The 24,528-nt window shown below is 37.9% G+C and overlaps 1 protein-coding gene across 1 annotated transcript in view; it reads right to left on the reverse strand.

The window, feature by feature from the left end:
• The window catches only part of SYCP2L (synaptonemal complex protein 2 like), a 51,064-nt gene that overhangs the window by 21,502 nt on the left and 5,034 nt on the right, over positions 1-24,528 (reverse strand). The window contains exons 6-21 of the mRNA XM_065398336.1: positions 20,726-20,750; positions 19,772-19,857; positions 19,509-19,597; positions 19,182-19,216; positions 18,243-18,385; positions 16,909-16,961; positions 15,884-15,929; positions 14,617-14,709; positions 14,475-14,535; positions 13,337-13,489; positions 9,689-9,795; positions 9,210-9,285; positions 9,018-9,096; positions 7,478-7,535; positions 6,634-6,695; positions 4,204-4,255 (exon numbers count right to left, since the gene is read on the reverse strand). Coding sequence (XP_065254408.1) covers positions 4,204-4,255; positions 6,634-6,695; positions 7,478-7,535; positions 9,018-9,096; positions 9,210-9,285; positions 9,689-9,795; positions 13,337-13,489; positions 14,475-14,535; positions 14,617-14,709; positions 15,884-15,929; positions 16,909-16,961; positions 18,243-18,385; positions 19,182-19,216; positions 19,509-19,597; positions 19,772-19,857; positions 20,726-20,750 — 1,218 coding nt within the window. The remainder of the gene's footprint in view (positions 1-4,203; positions 4,256-6,633; positions 6,696-7,477; positions 7,536-9,017; positions 9,097-9,209; positions 9,286-9,688; positions 9,796-13,336; positions 13,490-14,474; positions 14,536-14,616; positions 14,710-15,883; positions 15,930-16,908; positions 16,962-18,242; positions 18,386-19,181; positions 19,217-19,508; positions 19,598-19,771; positions 19,858-20,725; positions 20,751-24,528) is intronic.

Genomic DNA, 24,528 nt, shown 5'->3' on the forward strand with positions numbered 1-24,528 from the left:
GTGGGAATTGACTAAAAATATTCCAGAATAAGAGTGCTTTATAAATAGAAGGAATTAGTTAAGTGAAACAATTTAATATATAGGGAGATAGAGGTTTCTCAAAACAGCATTTTTTCCACTTTTTCCTTGCTTTATTACTAAAAGAATTCTGAATCACAGAATATATTACTGAAATGGCATTCAAATCAGGATAGCCCTGATCATTGCCAAGGCACTCTGGATAAAACACAAAATGCTAGAGATAGCAAATGTTGGATAAAGATATTTAGACGGAGATAAACAATAATAAGTGTAACATTGTAGAATGTATGAGAGCAGTGCTTTATGCTGACACCCAGTGGTAGTACTGAAAGATGTAAGATGCCAAATACTTGACTGAGATTCAGATTTTTCTTTTCAGCTAGAATTTGAGGGATATTAAACCAGGAAGAGGTAATAATGGAGTTAATAGCTAGCATAGGGGCAGTAAATGGAATCTGGCTGAGAGCAGTTAAACTGCTGTTGGTTACAATAACCTCGTTTCTTTGCACCATCTGTTTAAATATTTCACTAAGGGCTGACTAACATAAGTTCAGTTAATTCCTAGGAGAACGGTTGAGTTTTGACACTTTGCTTTATATCAAAAACACTCAAGGTGCATCTACATTAGCAAACGTCTTAACTATGTTTCACCAGTGTTGCAGCTGCACCAGTTCTACCACCAGCAACAGAAGCTTTAGGGGCAACTGTACTCACCACAAAACAAACAAAAATTCTCCTGGCGTAATGGCACTTAGTAGACTGGTCTTACCTTATGTAGGCTAGTTAATATCACACACACACACACTTTAAAAACAAACAGTAAAATTGCAAAGCCAAGTACTCCAGAGTTAAAGTGCCAGAATTAAGGTTGCCCATGCAACCTTAACTTGAACCCCCTTGTGTGTGTGTGTATGTATTGTGAAACCGCCTTTAATTACATGATCATATACTACTTTTTCCACAAGATCCACTGCCTCATTCAGTGCACAGGATGGACAGTTCTCATGTAACAAGCAGCTATTCAATTTTTCATTTCCTCCTCTTTGTTCAATGTGTGACCCCAGGCCTTATTTACTGTACACTATTCAAATCCTGAAAACAGAATTATTAATTTCCTCATGGGCTTTTCCTGGTGCCCATCACTATAGTATCTAAGTATTGCATAAACATTAATTTATCTGTACAACACCCCTGTGAGGGGATATGATCTCATTCTTACCAATGGGGAACTGAAGCACAGAAGGATTAAGGTAAAAAAATATCCACTCATTTTGGGTACCCAGTTTGAGATCCCTAGAAACTCATTTTTCCCCAGAGTATTTAGCTTTATATATACACACTAAAGTATATAGCTTTATACATACAAAGCACAACTCCCATTGACTTCAGCTGTAGCTGAGTGCTGAGCACTTCTACCAATGAAACCCTAGGGTATCAAGTCAGCTATTCAACAGCCATGGGATCATCCCTTCTCTTCCTGCAATCCTCTGCCTCATTCACCACACACATTCCAACTTATGCAACAAATGAAACAGAAGTCCTAAAGTCTTTCATCACACACCCCCTGATCCACCCCTGAAACAGGTCCAGCCTGGGCACTGAATGAGGCAAGGGTCCTGTAAAAAAAAAAAAATATATATATATATATATATATTATATATATATTTTTTATATATATATATAAAAAATGTGATCATGATCATAATGTGTACATGACAGAGTTGATGATGAATCCCTGGTATTTCCTACCTTGTGAAGGCTTGACTTTAGAATAACCTTTTAATTTAGGTTTTTGTGTGCAGTTTTCTAGGTTTTTTTTTTTTTTAAAACAGTCTTAAATAAAAGAAATTTAGTCTTGTTGCATCATATTGACACCCCCATGGGTAGAGTGGAAACCTTTAAATCCACTGGGGAGACATCTGCCACTTGAAATTACAATGCATTAGTAGGTTATCATCCTCTTTGTGGATAACCATTAGAGGGGGATGTGAGACATGACAGCAGAGGAATGGTGAGACTCAGGAATCTTTGGCTCTGTTTCAGGCTCTAGAGAAGAGTGTTCTCCAGAGGGCATTGAATCTTTTGCCCATTCCTCCCCACCCCGTGCCTAACTCTTTCTATCTCTGTGCCAATCCTGGCTCTCCCTACCCTGGCTCCTTGTCCCAGCCTCCTTCCCCAGCCAGTCCTAGTCTCCTCTTCTAGACTCCCCATCCTAGTTCCCCTAGGGCTTTATATGTCCCTTTCACCCTTCTTGCCAAATCATTCTCAGTTCCTGCCCACCCAGCTTCCCATCCAATCTGTCTCTCTGCCCCCCACATACCCTCCAGTGGCTCCTGCCCCCATGCTCACAATCCTTATCCCCACTGGCTCCCAGTCCCTCTCCCCGGCCATCCCATCCAGTCTCAGTGTGATTCTCTCTCTCTCTCTCTCTCACACACACACACACACTCACACACACACACCCCTTGACCCCTCCTTGTTCTATTCTCTTTACCCAGCCAAATGCAGTTCTCAACCAACACCTTGACTTATCAGAGATGTTCCCCCCCCCCCAATCCCACCTCCGTTCCCCCACCCGAATGGTTCCCAGTCCCAGTCTTCCTGCCCAGCCTGTCTCAGTCTCCTCTCTCCCCTCTACTTCCAGTCCCAGTGTCCTTTCCAGGCCAGCCTCCAGCCCCTCCCACCCTTGCCAGCCTCCGTCCTAATCTACCACACCAAGTCCAGCTCTCATGCCCTCTGCATTTGACTCCGGCAACTTTCTTCTCCATGCTGCCTGGGCATCAAAAGGGTACAAGGGGCATTGAGAGCACAGGAGAAAGAGCCTCCCTGCTTTCAGTTCTGGTGCCCAGACCTGGATCTGGCTTGCAGCAGACCAGAGCTGCAATTGCAGAGAAAATCCTCCGGAGCCTCCGGCTGGAACATGCTCAGGATGGATGGAATCTTCAGAGATTTTTAGCTGTGCTTCTCCAGCAAGTCCCAAGTACCTACAAATGGTGACTTTTCAAAGGCTTAGAACTTTTTTCATGAGGATGTTGAGAGGCACATCCGTGACAAAGGCTATTGGCCTCACCAGCTCCCGATACACACACCAAATTTCAAGTCCATGCTCCCAAACATGGAATGTTAGAACTTCTCAAACAAAAAGGTCACCGGAATTTTAACGTGTGCAAACACTTTTTCCCTAGCTTTGTTCTCAGAAGTGACAACCATTTTGGCTGAACTTTTCCAAACCATTTCAGCCTGAGGCAGAGACCTGGCATGAAAAATTTCAGCCCAAATGGTTAAAGTCGGAAAAGTTATAAGCAACTGAGAACAGGATATGAAAACGAGAAGTGTCAGGCAACCATAATACCAGCCCTGCCTATACCACCACTTTGAAGGACAGGGACCAAAGACTATTTTTGTATGCTACCAAATGGTAATGATAATTACAGTAACAAAAATCAGAGGTTTTATGTGTGAAAGCTATCCTGAAGGAAGTTATCAGAAGTACTTATTAACTTCTTGTACAGACATGCACCAGTCAGGCAACTTTTTGGCTTTCATTAAAGTTCTTGACAAGTTTCAGGCTTAAGTCAGACACCTATTTTATAACGAAGAGTATCTTCTCAATTATTGACTTAGTTGGGGTTTCTCAGCCTGTGAGATATGACCACCTTCCATTTCTCTATGGCAAGACCAGGATCCCAAAACATTCTGTTGTAACATGGAGTCATGATACGAAAGAGGCTGAGAACCACTGACTTTAGTTCATCCTCTCTATTCAGGGAAGGGAAAAAATTGGACTATTTAAACACAGCAAGATATTCTCAACCTCATTTAAATCAAGTTAATGTACATTGGTAAGGAAAACAAACTTGATGGTCTGGACTCAAATGGCTGCACCATATGACTTCCACTACAACCTGCAACAAATTATGATTACTCCTTCAAAGAGAAACACAAGCTTTTGTGTCCAAACCTGTGAAATGAGACATGAGTCTCGCATCTCCAGTTTTCATCCATGTCTATCATTACTTGTTCCTAGCTTATAGGATCAATTTCAACCTTAGAAAAGCTTTTCACTTCATCTGCAGTTAAGAGACGCAGCCTACTGAAACTTATTACCATTGACTGGTTGCTGAATATAAAGCAAACGTGATTTAGTTTTGGTTCCTACGCCAATATTTTCCCAAACTTTACCTTCTCATAATGCAGAGAGTCAGATGAATTTTCAAAGTCATAGGAATTCATCCTGCAAAGCAACACATACTTAATATGTGAAATGTTTCTGGCATACAATTACGAAAGAACACTCAACTTGCATAACTTCACTAAAAATAGAGTGCTGAAAAAACCTGCAGCCATTTACAATATTTATCATTAATATTATACACAGAATTCATGTATCTAAAACTTACCAAGATGCATTAACAACAGTCAGAGCAAGCATTTATTCTTATTTTAAGTCTTGGTTTCTTATCTCTTTCCCCTCCCCACTATACTTTTTTGCGGGGGTTGTTCTCATGCCTTGTTTGCTTAGAAAGTAAGTTCAAGACAATTGTGCATCTTTTGTATGTCCTTTAAGCCAACTTAGCATGTTACATTATATAAATTAAGTATCTCTCTGCTCCCCAAAAGCCATCAATAATAGTAGAGAAAGGCAAGAAAAAAATATCACTAGTGTATGCAGATGGGATTTTGAAAAGAACTTAAGAGGCTTTAAAAGGGACCTTTTCCCTAACCACTTCTGAAAACGTCACCTCTTAATGGTTGCTCTCTAGTCACATCTCTATATCGCATCTGGAAATAGGCTTCATATTTCCCAACATTAGTAAAAGTGTGTAAAGTCATCAGTGTTTATTAGATTCAGCACCATTTAAAAATTAGCTGTCAAAATGGCTGTGTATTCTACTCTTCTGTTTAACAGCGGAAGAGCGGTGCACATACAGAACTAGGTCCTTTCTCCCATGCTGTGGATTCCCAACAGGAAAGATAGAAGCCACTTTGCTTTTAGAACTACACTGGAGCAATCCTGCAGTGGCAGAGTGATGGAGAGCTAGACAACCTAGTATTTCATCTTCTCCATTTCTAATGTCTGTGAAGTCAACCCCTTCCTCAACAGGAGGCACTTGTTGTGATAGAAATCTTAGTGAATATTTGAATTTATGTTTTGAACCAAAGATTTTCTATGTCAATTACTCAGTTTCCATTCACAACCAATTCAAAAATTCAGCTAAACATAAAAGTTCTTTTTTGTTTGTTTGACATCTCATTTTTGAACACTTGGGGATTGAAACTGCCACATTTTTAGCTAAATGCAATGTAAACCTCAATATCACCCTAATTTTAAGAACAATAATTCTCGTTTGTTCTGATAACACTAAGAATCAGACAGAATATTAGATATTCAAAACTTAAAATGTCATACATATGAAGCATAAACATATCATCTAAGGATACAAAAAGAACACCCAGATACTGTGGAGAACTTTGTGAGGGAAGTTGCTGTTACTACAAGCAGCAGAGAATTGGTTCCATAGTTTAAATGGTATAATTGTGTTTGAATCAACACCCAGTCATATGGATGAGATTTAGCAATGTTTCTTCCTTCCTGTTTTTCTGCCTGCAGATTCAAGACAACAGTGCCTGAGTTTATAGTGGTATGGCTCTCAGAGATGTAGACACTAAAAAGATTATATTCAGATTTTAGAGAAAACAGATGTATTTGAAAGAAGCAACTAAATTCTTTCATTTTCTATTGTCTTCATGTGTGAGTGATCGTCTAAACCCACTAAATGGAGCCAGTCAGCTAAACCCCATTTCCTCTCAGCCTTTTGGAAGAATTTCTCAAAGTTTCACTTTTAACTAGTCTAGAAAATGGCAGTCAGCATCCTTTGCTACAGCAGACCATGAAGTACTCCATGTGTGCCTTTGGAATCCAAGCGACCGGATTTTAATTCAGTGGCTCACAGAGCGGTGTTGGGTTGTTGCATGACAAAGGGTGCAGTTCAGGAGCATGGTGTTAAAGCATGGCACTCTGGCTACCCTCTGCTCCCTAGGTCCCTAAAGGGGCTACTCAAATGCTAGGCAGAACCCTTCAAAACCTAAGAATACATCAGTCTAGTGCTTTCAAGTTTAAAAATATTAAAAAAAACAAAAAACCCTATACACTACATGCAAAAAAATTATTGATGGAACTTGTTACTATATGATGTGAAATAATTTCAGAACAGATTAGACATTTGCAAATTAAGTCACCGGCAGCCATACTAAAGTAAATTTACAGAGGCCACCAGTCTTCCTCTTTCAGGGCATAAATATAATCAGTGGGAGTCAAAAAGAAATTTCCTCTGTGGTATATCAGTTAGCTCTTGTATGTTATTGGCAGTATAGGAATGGATCCTCCTTTGAAGCACTGGTAATCTCAACCAGACTGATTAACTGCTATACTGGAAAATATCACTAGAGGGCATGGGTGCTCTAGTCAGTCAGTTTACACTCGATCTTAGCGGAGAGCAGCCGAGAAGCATTTTTTCATTAATCCAGTTTTAACACTGAACATGAACAGTAGGAACATTTAAGCAACAGTGCACCAAGGTTTAATACATATTCAAGACTCATATACCGTACTTTGCTTCTATTATTTCTCTGCCTAAGCTTGTTCTTCTATTTTTCTTCTCCCATTCATCAATCTAAAAGAAAGGAGGTTACAGAATTTAAAACTATGGCAAACAGAGTAAAGCTATTTACTCAGTATGTTGAAACTGAAAATAGAAACACCCACCCGTATTAGTTCATAGAATCACTCCAAAACTAATTAATAGCATAATCCACAATAATAACATGTTCTATAATACTTTATACCCAGAAGTTAAGGAAGGGGTGGACCAGTGAGGAAACAACCAGAAGGAGGGTAGAGAAGAAAGATTTTAAGTATTCTTTAATTCATTCACAGGATAGGTATAGTCAGGAAAGTTTTGACCTCGCCTGCCCAGAAAAGACAAAAGTAAAAGTTTATTTCATGGTACCTGGGCACCCGAGGCCAGGCACCAGTTATAGTAGGTTGAATTTTCATAGGTGCTGACCACTAACCTCAAATCAATTACTACTTTTATTGAGGTGTCCAGGTGTTCAAATCCTTCTGAAAAGACATCAGGCTACTTCTGCTGAGGTACCTTATTTTAGGCATTTATGTTTGAAGATTCTAGCTAAGGTTTCTAGGTTCTTTATTATTTCTTTCACCCTTGTAATGTGGGGGAGAACAGACCAAGAGGCAATAGTGGTAACACTTAGGAGCCCCAGTCACAGGCCTGGTTATTGTACAAGCACTGTACAAACACAGAACAAGACTGTTCTGTCTCAGTATGTAATCAATATTTGCAATGTTCTAATTTAATTGTTCTACTGTAAAGGAAAAAAGCACTTGAAGAAAATTTTTTGCATGTAAATTGTGCCCCAAGACAGACATACCTACCTCTGGGGAATGTTCTTCTACAAACTGTATATCTGGCTGTTCTTCTATGGATGGTTCACTATAAACAACAGAAGGAAAGGGCAAGAAAACAGTTCTAAAGTACCATCAATTTAAAGCCAATTAAAACGAGTGATGTGAAGGTAATGTCATAGCCCAGATAACTCCAATGCAATGAAGGTTGGGGGAAGAGGGGAGATAACTGTTCAATTCCAACAACAAAAACTAGTAGTAAGGGAAATACTATTCTGTACCACTAAGGAGGAGATAACTAGGCATTAAGACTGGAGCCAGTTAGTGTGACTACTACATGGTAGAGATAAAACTGTTTATATAGCTACTTTACAGCCAAACAACCCAGAGCACATTAGAAAAGTTAACCCTGTAATACAAAGTATTTGACCAATTTTTTAGATTGGTTAAATTAAACAGCAGTAGTTAAGGTCACAGCAAGCCACTAAGAACAGGAATAGCACTCAGAAGAAAAGTTTAGAATCATAACTTCTATAATCACTAGGCAGCTTCTCCCCACCTCAACCCTTTTTCCTATTAATGTAGTGTAACCCCTTTAGAGTCCAGACTCACTCCTGGACTATAGCAGCAATGGCTACCGAGGCTCAGGATCCTGTTGCCCAGATTGCCTAAGATCCAGGGTAGAGAGAGAACTGGCTAGCAACACTACCAGAACTCAGAGACAAAGGGTTTGGTTTTACTTTTGTTTTTTGGCTGTGTAGCAGGGAGAAAAACATCACAGCCAGGGAGGACCCTTCTATTCTCCACACTCCTTACCAAGAGAAAAACCTTTTGGGATGCCTGGCTCAGTGTCATCTTAGCAGAGACCAGAAACTTAGAAGGCGGAGGACAATCATGGAATCCAGACCAGAGAGCCACAAGGATGACCTTGCCATCCTTGGTGTGGATGCTTTGTAAGAATACCCTTGTTTGTTTATTTTGCTATTTTATTTTAAGATGCCCACTGAGTTCTGCATTGCACCACCCATCACAGACTGAGCCTAAATTCACTATTTGCCTAGGCATGTTCTGGCAGGGAGCACAGTGTTGTTTCTTCTGGCTGTAAATGTTGGGAGAGGTAGAGTTATGTATTATTTTTTGTGCTTATCTTAATCCTCTTTGCCACTGTCACTTATTCTGAATGCCCCATACCTAATAAAGCCCCCGTTACTGTTTTATTATTCTGGGAATTGTGATTGCTGTTTTATTTGTGTGTTCTGACTGACACTCCTCTGTATGAGATTGTGTGAGAAATATTTTTACAAGGAACAAGCCCTCTGTGTTCTCTGAGCTAGGAGGGGTTTCCTTGAGTGGAGGCACCAGGCACCTTATAGGTAAATCCAGGACCCATAACTATGAAGAGTAAAGGAGAAGGCTGCAGCCATGCCTTAGGGCTAGGTTTACAGTAGTAAATACCAGTTTTGATTTAGTAACAACTAAGTTCTGGATGGCTTGTTAAACAGAAACATACAGAAGTCCCCTAGGAAATGTTAATCTTTTGGACAAGATCTTGTATCTTCAAAGTGCTTACCTGGTTTTATCATTCAGTTTAGGTGATGGAGTTTTAGACTTTTTTGCTGAAAGAGTTTGGGAAACTGCAGCTTCACACTCTGAAAATTTTAAGAGGTAAAACAGTATTTGTGCAGGTCTACAAAAGCAAACCATTTCTTAAGTGTTATAATACATGAATGATATTTATAAACTACAAGAAGTCATGCCTGACCTTGGCTTAGCTTAGCATCTTCGGTTTCAGTCTGTTGGCTTCCCATGCTCGTAGTGATACCAGAACTAGTTTTATGCTGGTTTGAGATATGAAATTAACAACATGATATGCACGACACTAACATTTATGTTCCTACTCCCAGAGAAGTGCAGCTAGGAAACATTCCTGAATATTCAAATGTATTGTTTCATTTGGTGGGAAAGTGCTAGTCTGTGTGACTTAATTATGGCTACACTTATGAACTGAAATATTCCTGGGCAGTAAAGTCTAGCATTTTTTTTTTAAGTTTGGGGGAAAACATTTTTACTTTCCCCTGATAGCTGTGAGACTTGGAAAGACTGGGTAAAAATTTCTAAAATGGCCTAAGTCACTGAAGCACATTTGAAAGTACCATCCACCAGGTCTATGAAAAGAAGGGAGAAACTATTACATTTCTACATAGGATCCCAAACACTCATACTTACTGTAAAAGTACTTACTGATTGATCACTATATTGAGATGTCAGGATGTCAGATAAAGAGTCTGTTTTTTCAATGTTTGTAGAATCTTTCTTCCACTGTAAGTAGCTGGATTCATTAGTTATTACTGTGAAACAGTAATTTGGGAAAGAATATCTTAATATATAGATTTTCTCCCTTTTATATTTCCAGCAAAATGTGAAGGGCACTACAGCCTTCTAGATCATATTGAAGAACAAAAAAAAAACATACAAATCCTCCACATTGAACACGTAGCCAATAGAAGCAACTAGGTTCGTATTGTCTGCCCCCTGCTACCTCTCCATTGTGTACTACACCTTTGTCCCTAATCAGGCTATATGCTCTTTGGAGTAGGGACTATAATTTATGTTTGTACAATGCACAGCACAATGGGACCAAACCCTTCCCCACAAATCATGACTGGGTCCTCTCTGTGCTATTATTCTGCAAATATCAAACAACCAGCGTTCTGCAGTTGGCATTAACCCCACAAATACATTCCATGGAGCATCTGGGTGATCAAATACTTTTAAGGGGTATCTATTTTGGTGAGGTTTGCCTTCGTGCGTATTTCAGATGGACAAAGAATGAACAGCAGCAGCTTCTAATCTACCTGCTGTCCACTTTACATAGCTGAGCCTCCATTGAATTTGGGGACCTTCAGTAATAGATTGATTTAGGGGCAGTAAGGTTGGCAGGGAGAGGGGGGGAAAAAGCTACTAAACAAGTGCTAGTTATGGTCTCAGATAATTGAAGCTAGAAAACGTAGTTGAGTAGCTGCCTTAGGCATTTCTGATGCTCTAATTGTGGCATCAATGTATCACCACAGCGAATAGGAAAGTGGTGAGTTGTCTTTATGTTGTACACCAAAGGGAGAGTGCTGCCTAAGAGATTTGCTACAAGCTTTGTCAATTATATCCAGAGGTAACATGAATGGTGGTAGTTAAGGGATATTGTAGGAGAAAAAGCAACCCAGAGGATAAAACTGTGGTGCCTTCTTTGTCTTACACCTCCCTGCAGTATTTTGCCCCATCAGCATATAAAGACAGCACCAAGGTCTAGTCTTTATTAGAAAATTGGGTCATATTAGAGCCTTTGCAGTTAGTGTGAACAAGGACAAGTCATGTTTAACATCTTATCAACGGGTCATGGTATACCCAACAGAAACTAGGGGTTTTACCCAAGTCCAGGTTACACAGTGTTAAACAATTTGTACCTGTCAATATTGACTGCAAAAATGTGATTAATCTGTTCATTAGTATGACTTCAAGGTAGTCTTTTAACATGACCTAGTTTTCTAGAAGAGATAAGCCCCAATTTACCAATGTATAACTACTTGCATTATTTCTGAATTTGTTTGTATAATATTATACAAACAAACAAAATCAAAGAGGCAGATTTACTTGCCAAAACAAGTAACCATTCCATGGGTTCAATATGCAAGATGAGTCATGAGAAGGTCTACAGTTTTAAGATTTTATTAGGAATGCTTTATTTTTCAATTTCAAAGTTTGGAACCAGGATTTAATTTGAAAATAAATTGGACTCAGCATCATTAAGAGTCTCCAAGGCAGGGGGGAAAAAACGTAACCATAAGAACTGCAAGAAAACATTGCAGCTCTGGAAACAAAAGGAAGCCCAAAATGCACTTGCTGGTGTTCTTATCGAAGATGACTTGGTAAAACTTTTTGAGGTGCCTAGGTGACTTTGGAGGGTAAGTCCCAAAGTGAACTTTTGAAAGTTTTACCGTCTTCTCATTCATAGAAAACTTACATTTTAGAGACTAATGCTGAGACTTCATATTTGAGTCTTCCATTTTCCAGAGATATTTTTAAGGCATAAATTCTACTTCAGCTGCTAAATCCTGTTTGCAATTTTGAACCTCTTCATTAATGTTGCTTTTTGTCTTGAGACATTTTCAACATAGCCGTATGACTTGAGCAACAGTATCTCAGTTCCCACTGTTAAAGATCTAATCACTATGGAAATTATATAGAAAGTTACTTTAAGTGAAAATCTCTACAGCTGCTGATGCTTTCTGGAGAATATGCCATTTTCTGGTGTCATTCATAATTCTTAGAATTTCATCAGCTATAGGAAATCTAGGTTTTTAAAAACTCACATGTTCCATTTTGCTTTGTTTGTTCCTTGGTGCCGATGAGATCCTCCCTATCAGTCTTGATCTGTTGGTGTAAACTAATCTAACATTACTGTTATCTTTAAAAAAATTGGTACTGCTTTGAGCAGGGGGTTGGACTAGATGACCTCCTGAGGTCCCTTCCAACCCTGATATTCTATGATTCTCTGAAAAACAAAACAAAACAAAAAACAAAACAAAAAAAAACAAACAAACAAACCAGAATTCTTTATCCAAGAATTCCTATACAGAAATATTTTAGGTAACAAAGCATTGAATAATGCTAGTGACATATAATATTGTTGCTCTCAGTGTATTACTGTAGTCAATACTTGGAAATCATTTACTCTGCTGCCAGGATAAAAGTATGCTCATTTACTACACATCTTTATTCCCTCGGTATTTAGGTACTTCTATGGGTTCCATAATGCAAGTTTCTCCCAAGTACTTAAAAAACCAAACAAAGTCAGTCTTCCTTCCTTCCTTGCCCATAGAGAGTCTCATTAGTTTACAGAATATGATCATAGTTTTTACTTTCATCTGAACATTTGAATTTTGCAGGACCCACAAGCTTCTCTTTTCCCAATGTGCATGTCATGGTCCATTTTACACTATGAGCTAACAAGAAAACACATTTGTATTTGTAGGTTACCTGTTTATCTAAATAGAATGATGTACTTCAAAGCGCAATAATAGGACAATAATAGGATAAACTTAAATACTCTTATTGAATCAACTATGCAGGTAAACAAACCCATTATTAGGCAGCCAGTAATAGCTCAAGGCCTCACCTTCTAAACACAGCCATTCTTTTGGGCATTTGAAAGAAACTTTTTAAAGGGGGGGGGGGAATGTCTTCCCTTTGGGTCAAAGTGCCACAGCATCTAACTTACATATGGACAGTTACTGAACATTAGAAGGAGAAGGAACATTTAATTACAGATATCCGTAAGAGTGCAGACATCAGCATTAACTTGAGTTCATGTCCAGTATTCTGGTGGAAGACTAGGTAGACACAACCTGAATTTCTAGTGTAGAAGACTAAAGACTAGTCTATACTACATAGGCTTTGCTGGTATAACTAGACAGGTATAGCTATTCCAGCAAAGCTCCCTAGTGTAGATGTAGCGTATGCCAACAGAAGGCGTTTGTCTGCCAATATAGCTGTCTCTACACTGAGGGTTTTGCTGGCATAACTATGTTGACTAGGATGTGGGGGTTTTCCCATACACTGGACCAACATATCTATGCCAGCAGAACTTTTTAGTTTAGACCTGGCCTCAGTTGGGGAGACACGAAAAAGACTGCATGGTATACTAAGAAGGCTTGAAAGATTTTTCCATAGCATCAAAACAGGAAACAAACATTTTTCTTCTTCTCTGGTTAAATCTAACAGCCAAGATCTTCAGGGCTAGTTAAACTTTCAACCAATGCATTTGAAAAGTGAACTAGGATGTTAAAAAAGTCTTATGACTGTAAAGGATTATACAATAAAGCCAAAAACTAATACTTGCCATCATTTTGTCTTTTCCCAGAACTTCGTTGAGTGTATTTAAAATATCAAATTTGGCACTGAAGTGAATTTTGATTTTTGTTACTTCTTTGCCATTGATCATAGTAGGGTTCTTCATGTAAATTTTAACTATCTCTTCTCCATTATCCTCTATTTAAAAAAGGAAATTAGAATCTGCTTTAGAATTACACAGAAAGCACCACTGAAATAATTTGCATGCCATTTCCCACACCAAGAGAGTCACTCTTTTGAAAAGTAAATAAATGTTGAGTATACACCGAGTTTTATCCTCCTCTCTTTACAGGGTACAAATAAGTCTATAAACCATGTCCTGGGCCTCTCCATAAACCAACCAGTGCACTTAGATGACACAGCCCTCATGGAGCTAAACTCTATACCACACAGAAGGTTACAGAGTCCCCCTATGAGCCCTCTCTGCAGCCTTGCCTCCTGCGTATCTAAACTGTAGCAGCTAGGTCATGTTTGTGGCTGTCTACTTCACCATCACAGCTAGAAGTCTTTACCCCTAAGGATCCATGTTTGCCCCCGATGGGAGGGAACTGCCAATTACATCCATGGGAGTAGGGGGAGGCCTAAATTAGCATTTATTGCTTCATGGTCCCAGCACATATTTGATCTCCATTTTAGCTATGTTAGACAGAATCTAGTACATCCCTAAAAAGTACCCTTTGCTAGGTTAGCCTTAGAAAAAAGTCTTTCGGGGCCCATTCTCTCTCCCAGTGAGAGCCTTTCCATTGACTTCAGTTAGCATTACATTGGGCCCATGGGGAAGATAATTCATTTTCATGATAGGTATTCATAACAGCAGACATTTATGTATATGCAGAATACTTAAAGAAAGTTATTTCAAAAACACGCTATTTGTTACAGTGGATTGAACTTAATTTCAATTCTTATTTAAATATATTGCAGAAAATAAAGCCAAACACACAGTGAGAGTTTTATGAGTTAGACTCTCAACCTCAAATTATGTTGCAATTTTTCATGTATTAGCAGCTGACTACACTTGGCAACTGTGATCCTGTTGGAAGTTCAGTGTAAGGTATGAATATAAATCTGCAGTTTCTTTTGGCTACTTTGGATCGTAAAGATAATATCCTTTGTATAATCTTACCTCTCAGACTGTAACTACTGACCACTTCCCTTGGCAGCCTCACTGAGTCCCAAAGAGCACCCTAAAAAAAAAAAAGGATTTGGGAGTGAATTCTCTTCAAGTATTTTAGCCTAATCAAAAAGTAATCAGAGGATATGTTTACCTCAGCGCTGTCTATGTAGAAAGACACACTTTGACTTCCAACATTGAAGTCAATCCAAAACTCCTCCAGTTTCTCATCTGATGGCTTCTTCACCTTAAGAAACAGAACAGCCATTGCCATTATTTCCAGAAGAGCCCATACAAAAATACAGTACTAGTGCCCTCAACTGTGTTAACTAGCTTAACTAGAAACAAATTACCCTTATCATGAACACTTACATTTGTTTCTAAATGGTATGAAGAGGTGAACTACTAGCCTGTAACTGACTTACAATGCCAGCAGAACCAGAAAATTGCTGTATATTAGCCAAGGGAAAATGTTTACTTAAGACTGAAGCAAATACTGCACAATTGTTTTGTTCAAGCTTCTAGGAAGTCCTATGTATTTGTCAGTACTTATTAAGCAGAGCTGATGGTAGCCTCTTCAGACTAATACTTCTGCTCTCTGTATGTGTGTGTATATATATATATATATATATATCTCCTCAATATATGTTTCACTCTATATGCATCCGAAGAAGTGGGTTGTAGCCCACGAAAGCTTATGCTCTAATAAATTTGATAGTCTCTAAGGTGCCAACAGTACTCCTGTTCTTTTTGCGGATACAGACTAACACAGCTGCTACTCTGAAATCTGTTACTTAGGTTAGTTTGATAACCTTCTAAGGAGCACAGTGCCATGTACTTAACACTCACTTACATAATTAAAGAACTGTGAAACCTAGCCATGATATAGGGATCCTCTTGTGGACCTGTACAGTGAGCTGCTAGCCTGTGATCTGTTCTGTGGGGGTAGGGAGGCAAACCTTGCCCTTTGACACCCATTTTGGGAGGAACTGTACAAGGGCAAGCTAGTTTAGTTTTGATTTAGTTGGGGATTGGTCCTGCTTTGAGCAGGGGGTTGGACTAGATGACCTCCTGAGGTCCCTTCCAACCCTGATATTCTATGAATCTCTGTTTTCCTCCCTGTTCCCTTCCTAGTGTTTTACTACAGGAACAGGTGATTCAGCTCATGGTCTTTAAGAGAGAGCCAGTCTATTCAGCTTCTTTATTGTTTGGCTGACACAAATAGTAGGTAACTAGACAATAAAATGGAAAGAGAAGTAAAACAGCAGTTTACAAAGCAAACATGTACAGGAACATTCCTTTCACATGGTCGTAGGATGCAGCAGAACTAAATATCTTTTAATCACATAAGGTTATTTTGTCCATTTTTAACAGTGTAGTAACAGTATAAGAAATGCACCTCAGTACATAAAAAAACTTACCTCCTCCATGTCGGCAAAAGCAGATATGCAGGGAAATGAATAAACTCTGCAAAAGAAGCATACTTGAACATAATAAATTGCTCCTGAACACAAGTCAGAATGGGAATTTAAATGAAAAACCAAAAACCTGAATGAGAGGTTAAGTCTCTCTAGACTTGTTGATCAAAAGGCTAATTTTTCTAGCAGTCAAATAAGTTTGTTTTCCTTTAAGAGACTGCAATATCCTTTTAGGCAGATACTATACAGGTATTGGGTCTTCATTCTGTCAGTAGAGGAGATCAACTGTAATAATTTATTTTCAAGCGTAAGGTGACCCACTGATAGGTTACAGAGTTTATTTTCTAAAGTACACATTTTAAAACTATGTGTGACCTGTGGGCCACCATTTCATTTATAAACAGCAGTAAAGGAAGGAATACTAACTGATCAGTACAGATGAAAGAATAATATTATCCCAGAGCCTTCTTTTATGAATATCTAAATAGTGTAAACAAACAATCTTCCAAGGGAAGTATCAGTAGTTCAGCACATTGGTTGTGTAACATTGGACTGAGAAAAAGGCTAGATAAATTTATAGGAGCCACTTTGCACTAACTGGAGACCAACTGAACCAAATAGATTCTCACCCATTGGTAGCTTTTATAAATCTATGCAACAGACTTTTAGAAGAGCTTGAATAAGCTAGAATACCTCCCTCATCACTGCAGTTTCTTAGCACCTTTCAGAAGGGCATTAAGCGATGTGACTAGCATAACCTCATTAACTTCCTTTCTGAGTGTTGATAAACACATAATAATAAATGAATTCAGGTTTTTAGATGTGAAAGTTTTCTCTTCCATCAAAATAAATGCAGATACCAGGATTGTAAAAGGGGTTTATTAGCCACTCATTTACAGACATGTTGCAATTTACACACCACATAACCAAAGGTTTGCATTTTTCTTTCCAATATGTATAGATTGAAAATCACTGTGACTGTCTAGCAGGCCAGATACTACATTCCATGTTCACCATGGAGAACTTACCTTTTTTTATCCCCAAGTCTGTCATTTAGTTGATTGAGAAATTTTCTGCAGTCCTTCAAAACAAAGGACAGCTTGTTACACACACACAAATGTGTTACTGTTTACACTTGTATTTTGTTGGGCAAATAGTGTGGTGACTAAGACCACAGACAGGATCACTGTTGAATGATCCAAACTCAAGCTGTTAGTATAGTTGGAGCTATCAGTTGATTCAAACCCAATTTAGTTAAAGCCCACATAGGAACCACACAAGTCAGTACGGGAACACTTGAGAGAAGGGGAACAATTCAAAGGAAGAGAACATATTGTAACATCACAGGTCAAACTAATGTATGTTCTCTAGGGGGCTTAGTTTAGTTACCACTGAAATCAGTGGGAGTTGGATTGGGCCCATAATAGGAAAAAACTCTCTATCCAAATTATATGTACCATATCACATTAAGCTTCTGCTCAGTTTTCTTGAACTGTTAGACAACACTAAATGACTTGTCATTTAAAAAGTAATTCCCCGTGGTTATTTATATTCATGTTCTATTTGAGCAATTTTCTTTACAGAAAAGAATGTTACTGTTATGTTTTTGTCATTCATTGACTTCACTGAATTGAGGGCACATTACATGCCTAGGTAGAAAGGTCCCGCATGCTCGCATCTTAGCATAATCTGTCCTCTTTCTGCTGTAACTGTCTATACTACATTCGTTTTCTAGTGGTGGGAAAGGGCATTTTAGCGCTGATATAAAGCTTTGATGAATAAGTTAGGCCACTCTGGAATGAGAGGATGCATGTGGAGAAGTCTTGAGCACAAGTTTTAAAAAAAAGGGCTTGACAGAAGATGGAGTATTTGGATGTAGGCTTGACAAGACATATCTAATAGCAGATGACATGATCCAAATGGCTTGAGTCAGCTGTCCTTACTTACAGTGAGTCACATCTTACTTGCATTAGGATTATTTAAGAAGTAGGGTTGTGAGAATCTGGTCCTAAAGTATGATTTAACTGTATAAGGTCTGGTGTAAGAAGAAGGAGAAGGCAAGGCACAACTGTACTTGTTCTTGTAGCCTCTATTCCAGGTGATTAGTTCTATTTTGTAATTAATATTTTTAAATAAATATGATTATGTACTTTTTTTAATGCTAACAATATGAAATTTCTTCTTCGGCTTACTGAAGGATACATTGTCATTAATTGTATTAACATAAGGTAATTGAACCAATTTCTTACAAGGACATTAAAACATCTCTTTGACATTATCAGGAACCTTATATACTAAACCCAGATGAAACTAACCCCTATATAGAACTGTCAGTTTTTGTTTTCAAAATAAGGACCCTTACCGTCTCAAATTCTCTATCCTTTATCTCTTTGAAAGCTTCAGCAAGATAATCATCTTCAAACCAGTTGTGAACAAGGTCATCCCTCCATTTTTTTGTTATCAGCCTACACAGTGCTTCCGAAAGAGCAACCTGAAGGTCATAATCTACATGCGATAAATACAAGAATAGAAGCGTCCCTCAAAAAACCAGAAGGTTAATATGATGGCTTAATGAATATCAGCCCACTGCATTAAATTTTATCCTAAGAAGCTGGTGCTTTGATTCAGTGATGACAAAAGCCAAACTGTTCTGCAAAATATCACAAGCTATTTTGAGATCTCATATAGTCTCTTTATTTTATTCAACCAATTATTGTGCACTGTTAACTCTCTATGCATGAGTGTCTGGAGACATTCCCTGAAGTAAAAAGGAAGAGGACTTCACCTCCACAACTCCTTAGGGCTGTTATTTCACCTGCCAAACACAGATACCTCAAAATGCTGTTATTACAGAGAAAGGCTATGATCTACATTTACATTATTTACTTGGTCAAAGCTATTATATTGGAAAAAACAGATGAAACTCATAAGTTTTATTTTTAAAATGTCAACAGGAAGATGGACTTCTTAACCACTTAGCAGGCTAACAGAACAAAATGCTACCACCTGACGCTGATCTCCCACAAGTTCAGTTTTGACTTACTGTACATTTTCTGTCTGTACCTCAGCATAACCTTTCCTACTATTTAATTACTTGAGTGTTTTTAAGTCAGTATTAGTAGCTTTTTGGTTTAAGAATGAATTTGTCCTAAAATATATTTCATCTTAATTTTTTATTTTCCTCAACAATCCTATTCAAAAAGTTAAAAATACAATATGAAGTATAACAAAGTAACAATTCATTAGGGATTTTAGGGGAAAGAGCTTCAATTCATGAAAATAATTACTAAGTATTTCTTACCACCAACCTCCAGAATTGTTTTTGCCAGATCTTTCCTGAAACAACATAATCCATTAATGTTTTTTCCTTCCATTTTAATCCATTCAAAGCATATGGACAGTAAAAAATACATATTTTTTCTATAAAGTTGAACAAAAGTGCAACCACTCATTAAAATAAAATGAAAAGCTTGCAACTTTTATCCACACTTGTACAATCCATCAGCTTTTCACCAATTAGGTTTTATCTATAGATTATGGCCTCAGATTGTTGAAAAGCAAGTTACACCCCATAACTAAATGCTTTTCTCGCTGCAACAAATGTTACAGTTGCTGTAGAGATACTTACGTAAGCGAACACATTTCTTCAGACATAGGAAATTTTCTTCTCTCTTCCCGTGGTACACTGTCCAGCATGGAGTTCAGAGTCCTCAAAGCCTTTTTTGCAGGGATTTTTTTGTAGAGGTGTGTGTGTGGGGGGAGAGATGGTGGAAAGAGACAATATAGAGAAGAGGAGAAATAAGCCATTAAAACGTTTGTGTGTGGGTTTTGTTTTTGTTTTTTTAAATAATTTACATACATTTGTAGTTTGTATTCTCATTTGAGTCTCACCTCCTGCCGAAGTGCACAGCCAACCTTTGTTTCAGTCACTAGTTGTCCTAGGTCAGGTAAGAATGAATCCAGCAACTGTTTCTTTCCTAGGAGAACAGTCAAAGTTTTACATCTGGCTTAAGGCTTGTCTACACACAGAATTGCACTATTTTAGCTACACCAGTATAGTTGAAACAGTACAACCGCCTAGTCTGGATGCAGTTATACTAGTATAAGGGGGCTTTCTACATGGTAAGGGGAATAAGCTATTCAGATAGAAGTCACCTTTATATAGCTATAACTGCACCCATGCTAGAGGGGTTGTACCAATTTAACTATTTCAGTAGACAAATCACACCTCTAACCAAAATAGTTAAATTGATCCAAAAAGTGTGTAGACCAGGCTATTAGACAAGCATGTTCTGAATAATGCCATTTCTCCTCTGCTTTAAAAATAGCAGCTAGAAGAGGAGTAAGCAACTTATCTCTTATTCCATGGGGATGCCCATATAGATCATTCCTTTTTGCAATTCTTATTAACCCAGAATTCTAGTTTCTAGACACAGACAAATTATAAAACTACACAGCCATTTTCAGTGGCAAATGATCTTTTTTTAAAATATTCTTGGGGGGGGGGAACAACATCAGGATTTTGACTATACTAAACCCATTTCAAGAATACCATTTACCTTGGAACAAGCTAATTACTTACTACCAACAATTTGAAAGAAAATATTTCATTTTAGTTGTAGCACTAGCAAGGCTACATGTTCTCAGTATATCCCAATAGTTACTAAAAAGGTTTAATACTCTTATTTGCATGTTACAGTAAAATTTCCTGTAAATAGTTATACATGTGGCTTTGGATGAACTCTTACTCATATAAGATCTATTTTCCCCCCCTTTTAAAAAAATGATACAAAGAAAAGGTTACTGAGACATGTGCAGAATAAAAATATTTGGGAAATCACTGACCTTCACTGTTGCATTTGCAAATGACCTGATGGGGGGGTGGGGAAAAAAAAAAGAAAAAGAGGGGAATCTGGATTACATACTGGATACAGTAATAATAAACAGTGTTAGTAAAGTGAACCGCTATGTGTTTATGCAGCCAGCACCATCCCACTCACCCCTCACTGGCATTTCTGAGATACTTAACTTCAATTTTACATCCAGATAAACCCTTCAGAAGCTGCAGTTACATTAATTAAAATTGTTCACTAAAACTTATATATTGAGATTTGCAGAAGCACTTAATGGAGTCCTCATAAACGTCAAGGGGGTTTGGGTGCCTAATTCCCTTAGACATGGTTCCTTTGAAAACCCAAACCATAGTGGGAAAAGTGCTATTTTTGCCATCTATTTGTATATATACACACACACCATTGAAACTTGTATGGTATAGTGCTAAATGTCATAACAAGACATTGATATCTGAAGAGTATCTGAAGTTCTGGGGGAAATTTAAGTAGTTTTAGAAAGTCAAACTGACCTGGTTTAAAGGGGAAGTGAAGGCTGCTTTTAAAAAATAAAATAATATAATATAACAAATGGAAGAAAGGGTAAATTGATAGTAATTAATATAAATCAGAATTTATGGCCAGCAGAGTTAGTGATAATAGGGAGTTTTTCAAATGTATTAGGAACCAACAGAATCCCGACAATGGTATCAGTTCATTACTAGATGGAAATGGTAGGATTATCAACAAGAATGTAGAAAAGGCAGAAGTATTAAATATTTTGTTCTGTATTGGGGGGGGAAACAGATGATATCATCATATATGATGATAACGCTCTGTCCATTCCACTAGTAGCTCTGGAGGATGTTAAGCAGAAGCTACTAAAGTTAGACTTCTTTAAATCGCTAAGTCCAGATAACTTGCATCCAAGAATTTAAGAAAAGCTGGCTGAGGAGCTCACTTCATCATCAATGTTGATTTTCCATAATTCTTGGAGCATTGGGGAAGTTCCAGAAGACTGAAAGAAGCTAATGTTGTGTCAATTTTTTTTTAAAAAGGGGATATGGGATGACTTGAGTAATTATAGGCCTGTCAGCCTGACATCGATCCTGGGCAAGATAATGGAATGGCTGATATGGGACTCAGTTATTAAAGAATTTTAAAAGGATAATGCAATTAATGCCAATTAACATGGGTTTATGGAGAATAGATGCTGTCAAACTAGCTTCATATCTTTTTTTAAATAAGATCATATGTTTGGTTGATAATGGTAATAGTATTGATGTAATATATTTAGACTTCTGTAAGGCTTTGGACTTGGTACTGCATGACATTTTGATTAAAAATTAGAATGATATAAAATTAACATGGCACACATTAAATGGATTAAAAACTGCCTAAATGAAGGTCTCTAAATGTAACTGCAGACAGGGAATGATCATTTAACAAGTGTGTTTCTAGTGTGATCCCACAGGGGGGCGTGGTGAGCTCCCAGGGTGACACTGTGGCCAAAAGAGCTAATGAGATCCTGGGATGCATAAGCAAGGGAATCTTGCGTAGGAGTACAGCGTTTATTATACCTCTGTATTTAGCATTGGCAGGACCATTGCTGCAATACTGTGTTCAGGTCTGTTGTCCACAATTGAAGAAGGATGTTGATAAATTGGAAAGAGTTCAGAGAAGAGCCACGAGAATGATTAAGAGATTAGAAAACATGCTTTATAGGGTAAGTCTACGCTGCAATAAAATATCCGCCGTTGACCCATGTCAGCAGACTTGGGCTCGTGGAGCTCAGACTGCGGGGCTATACAATTGCAGTGTAGACATTCGACTTTGGGCACCTGGGCTCCAGCACACTCCTGAACGTCTATGCTGCAATTTTATAGCCCCACTGAATGAGACCAAGTCCACTGATATGGGCCAACCATGGGCATTTCATTACAGTGTAGACATATTCATAGGGATTAGACTCAAGGAGCTCATCTATTTAGTTTAACAAAGAGAGGGTTTAAGGGGTGACTTGATTACAGTCTATATGCATTTACATGGGGAACAAATATGTAACACTTGGCTCTGGAATCTAGCTGAGAAAGCTGTAACATAATCCAATAGCTGGAAGTTGAAACTAGATAAATTCATTCTGAAAAGAAAGCGTACATTTTTAACACAGAGTAATTAACCATTGGAACAATTCACCAAGGGTCACAGTGGCTTGCCCATAACTCACAATTTTTAAAGTCAAGATTGGGGGTTTACTCTAAAAGATCTGCTCTGGGAATTATTTTGGGGAATGTTCTGTGGCCTGTATTATACAGGAGGTCAGACTAGATCACAATAGTCCTTTCTGGCCTTGGAATTTATGAATGGACACAAATGAAGGAACTCAAAAGGAACTGACCTAAAAACTGAGGATAGGAAGACAAACCAAAATATAATGTAATTATGTATTTTTATTTTTTTAAATATATTAATTGCCCCTTCCATCTCCAACCATGCATAAATTATGGATATAATTCCACTTCTGGTTTTATTAGAGCCCTGAATAAGACAATTTAGGTCTGCCAAAGTATCTTTTAAAATGTCTAAATTATAGGAAGACTTCAATTATGATTACCTGCAATTGCTAATTTACTGTGTTCAAAACAGATTTTGATATGTAGACTTCACTGTACAGCTCAGCTCATGTACAGCAAAATAGGGTATGGCATCTATATACACATATACTTCAGATAGCTTATACAACCCACTTTCCAATTCTCAATAATAGGGGGAGGGAAAGAAAGGGAAAAAAAAAAAAAAGAAGAAGGGGGGGGGAAAACATCTTTTCTGATAGTCAAAGCCTTAGTACCCCAAAGCTTAATAATTGTTTTAATCACATTTGCAATGAAAACAAGAGAAATTAGAGCGGATTGAAGATAGAAATTTCTAAACCACAGAAAATTCTGATATTTCAACCTTTGTTTTTGTCCTAAATTGGGGAATGAAAAGTCAATTTGTTTTTGTGTGGAGTGGGATGTTCAGAAAAAGTGTCTATTCAATAATGCTGAAACATTTTGTTTAGGCCTTATTCAAGATTAATTTGTCTCTCCCTGAATGGCCAGACTATATCTTCTGTTATTCACTGTGATCACAGGACTCCCATTCTATGTTATGGCAGTTAAAGAAAAGCGGAGACCATGGTAGTCTGGCCAGGCAAACCAGAAAGGAAGACTGGGGCATCAGTCACCTTCACTACAATTTTCATGAGGCATTGCAGCAGCTCAGGGAGACAGATTACATGTTTCATTTTGGCTTAGGTCAACATTTCAATTCTATTTGACTAACCAAAATGTTTCAATTTGGATCAGCCTGACATGAAATATTTTCTTTTCATTTCTGGGAGAGAAGAAGTACAAGAGTGTCAACAAAAAAAAAAAAATCCACTAGAAAATTTTGATTTTTGTTATTTTGCAGGATCTATGTTTTCATCAAAAAAACATTGATGGAAAATTCCCAACCATCAGGTATGGTTAAAGGGATCAACAGACAGTACATTTAACTTACTCTAGAAGTATTAGATAGTTTTGTGCCCTGATAGGCAACCTATCTGTTCATAAAAATGAGCACTAACATGCATTAAAATCCAAATTAGTCATAGCCACCCCATTCTCACGTCTCCTTTTTTAAAGGGGGAGCTTTTTAAGAGATGCCTCCTTGACTACCTAGGATTGTACGAGATACTCATACACAATTCTAACCCTTCAAATTGCTATTACACATTAGGAACATCTCAAAATTTGGAACACATTTGTGAGGGGAGCATTCAAGGAAAAGGCATAA

This window comes from Emys orbicularis, chromosome 2 (assembly GCF_028017835.1).
Source record: "Emys orbicularis isolate rEmyOrb1 chromosome 2, rEmyOrb1.hap1, whole genome shotgun sequence".
Lineage (NCBI taxonomy): Eukaryota > Metazoa > Chordata > Testudines > Emydidae > Emys > Emys orbicularis.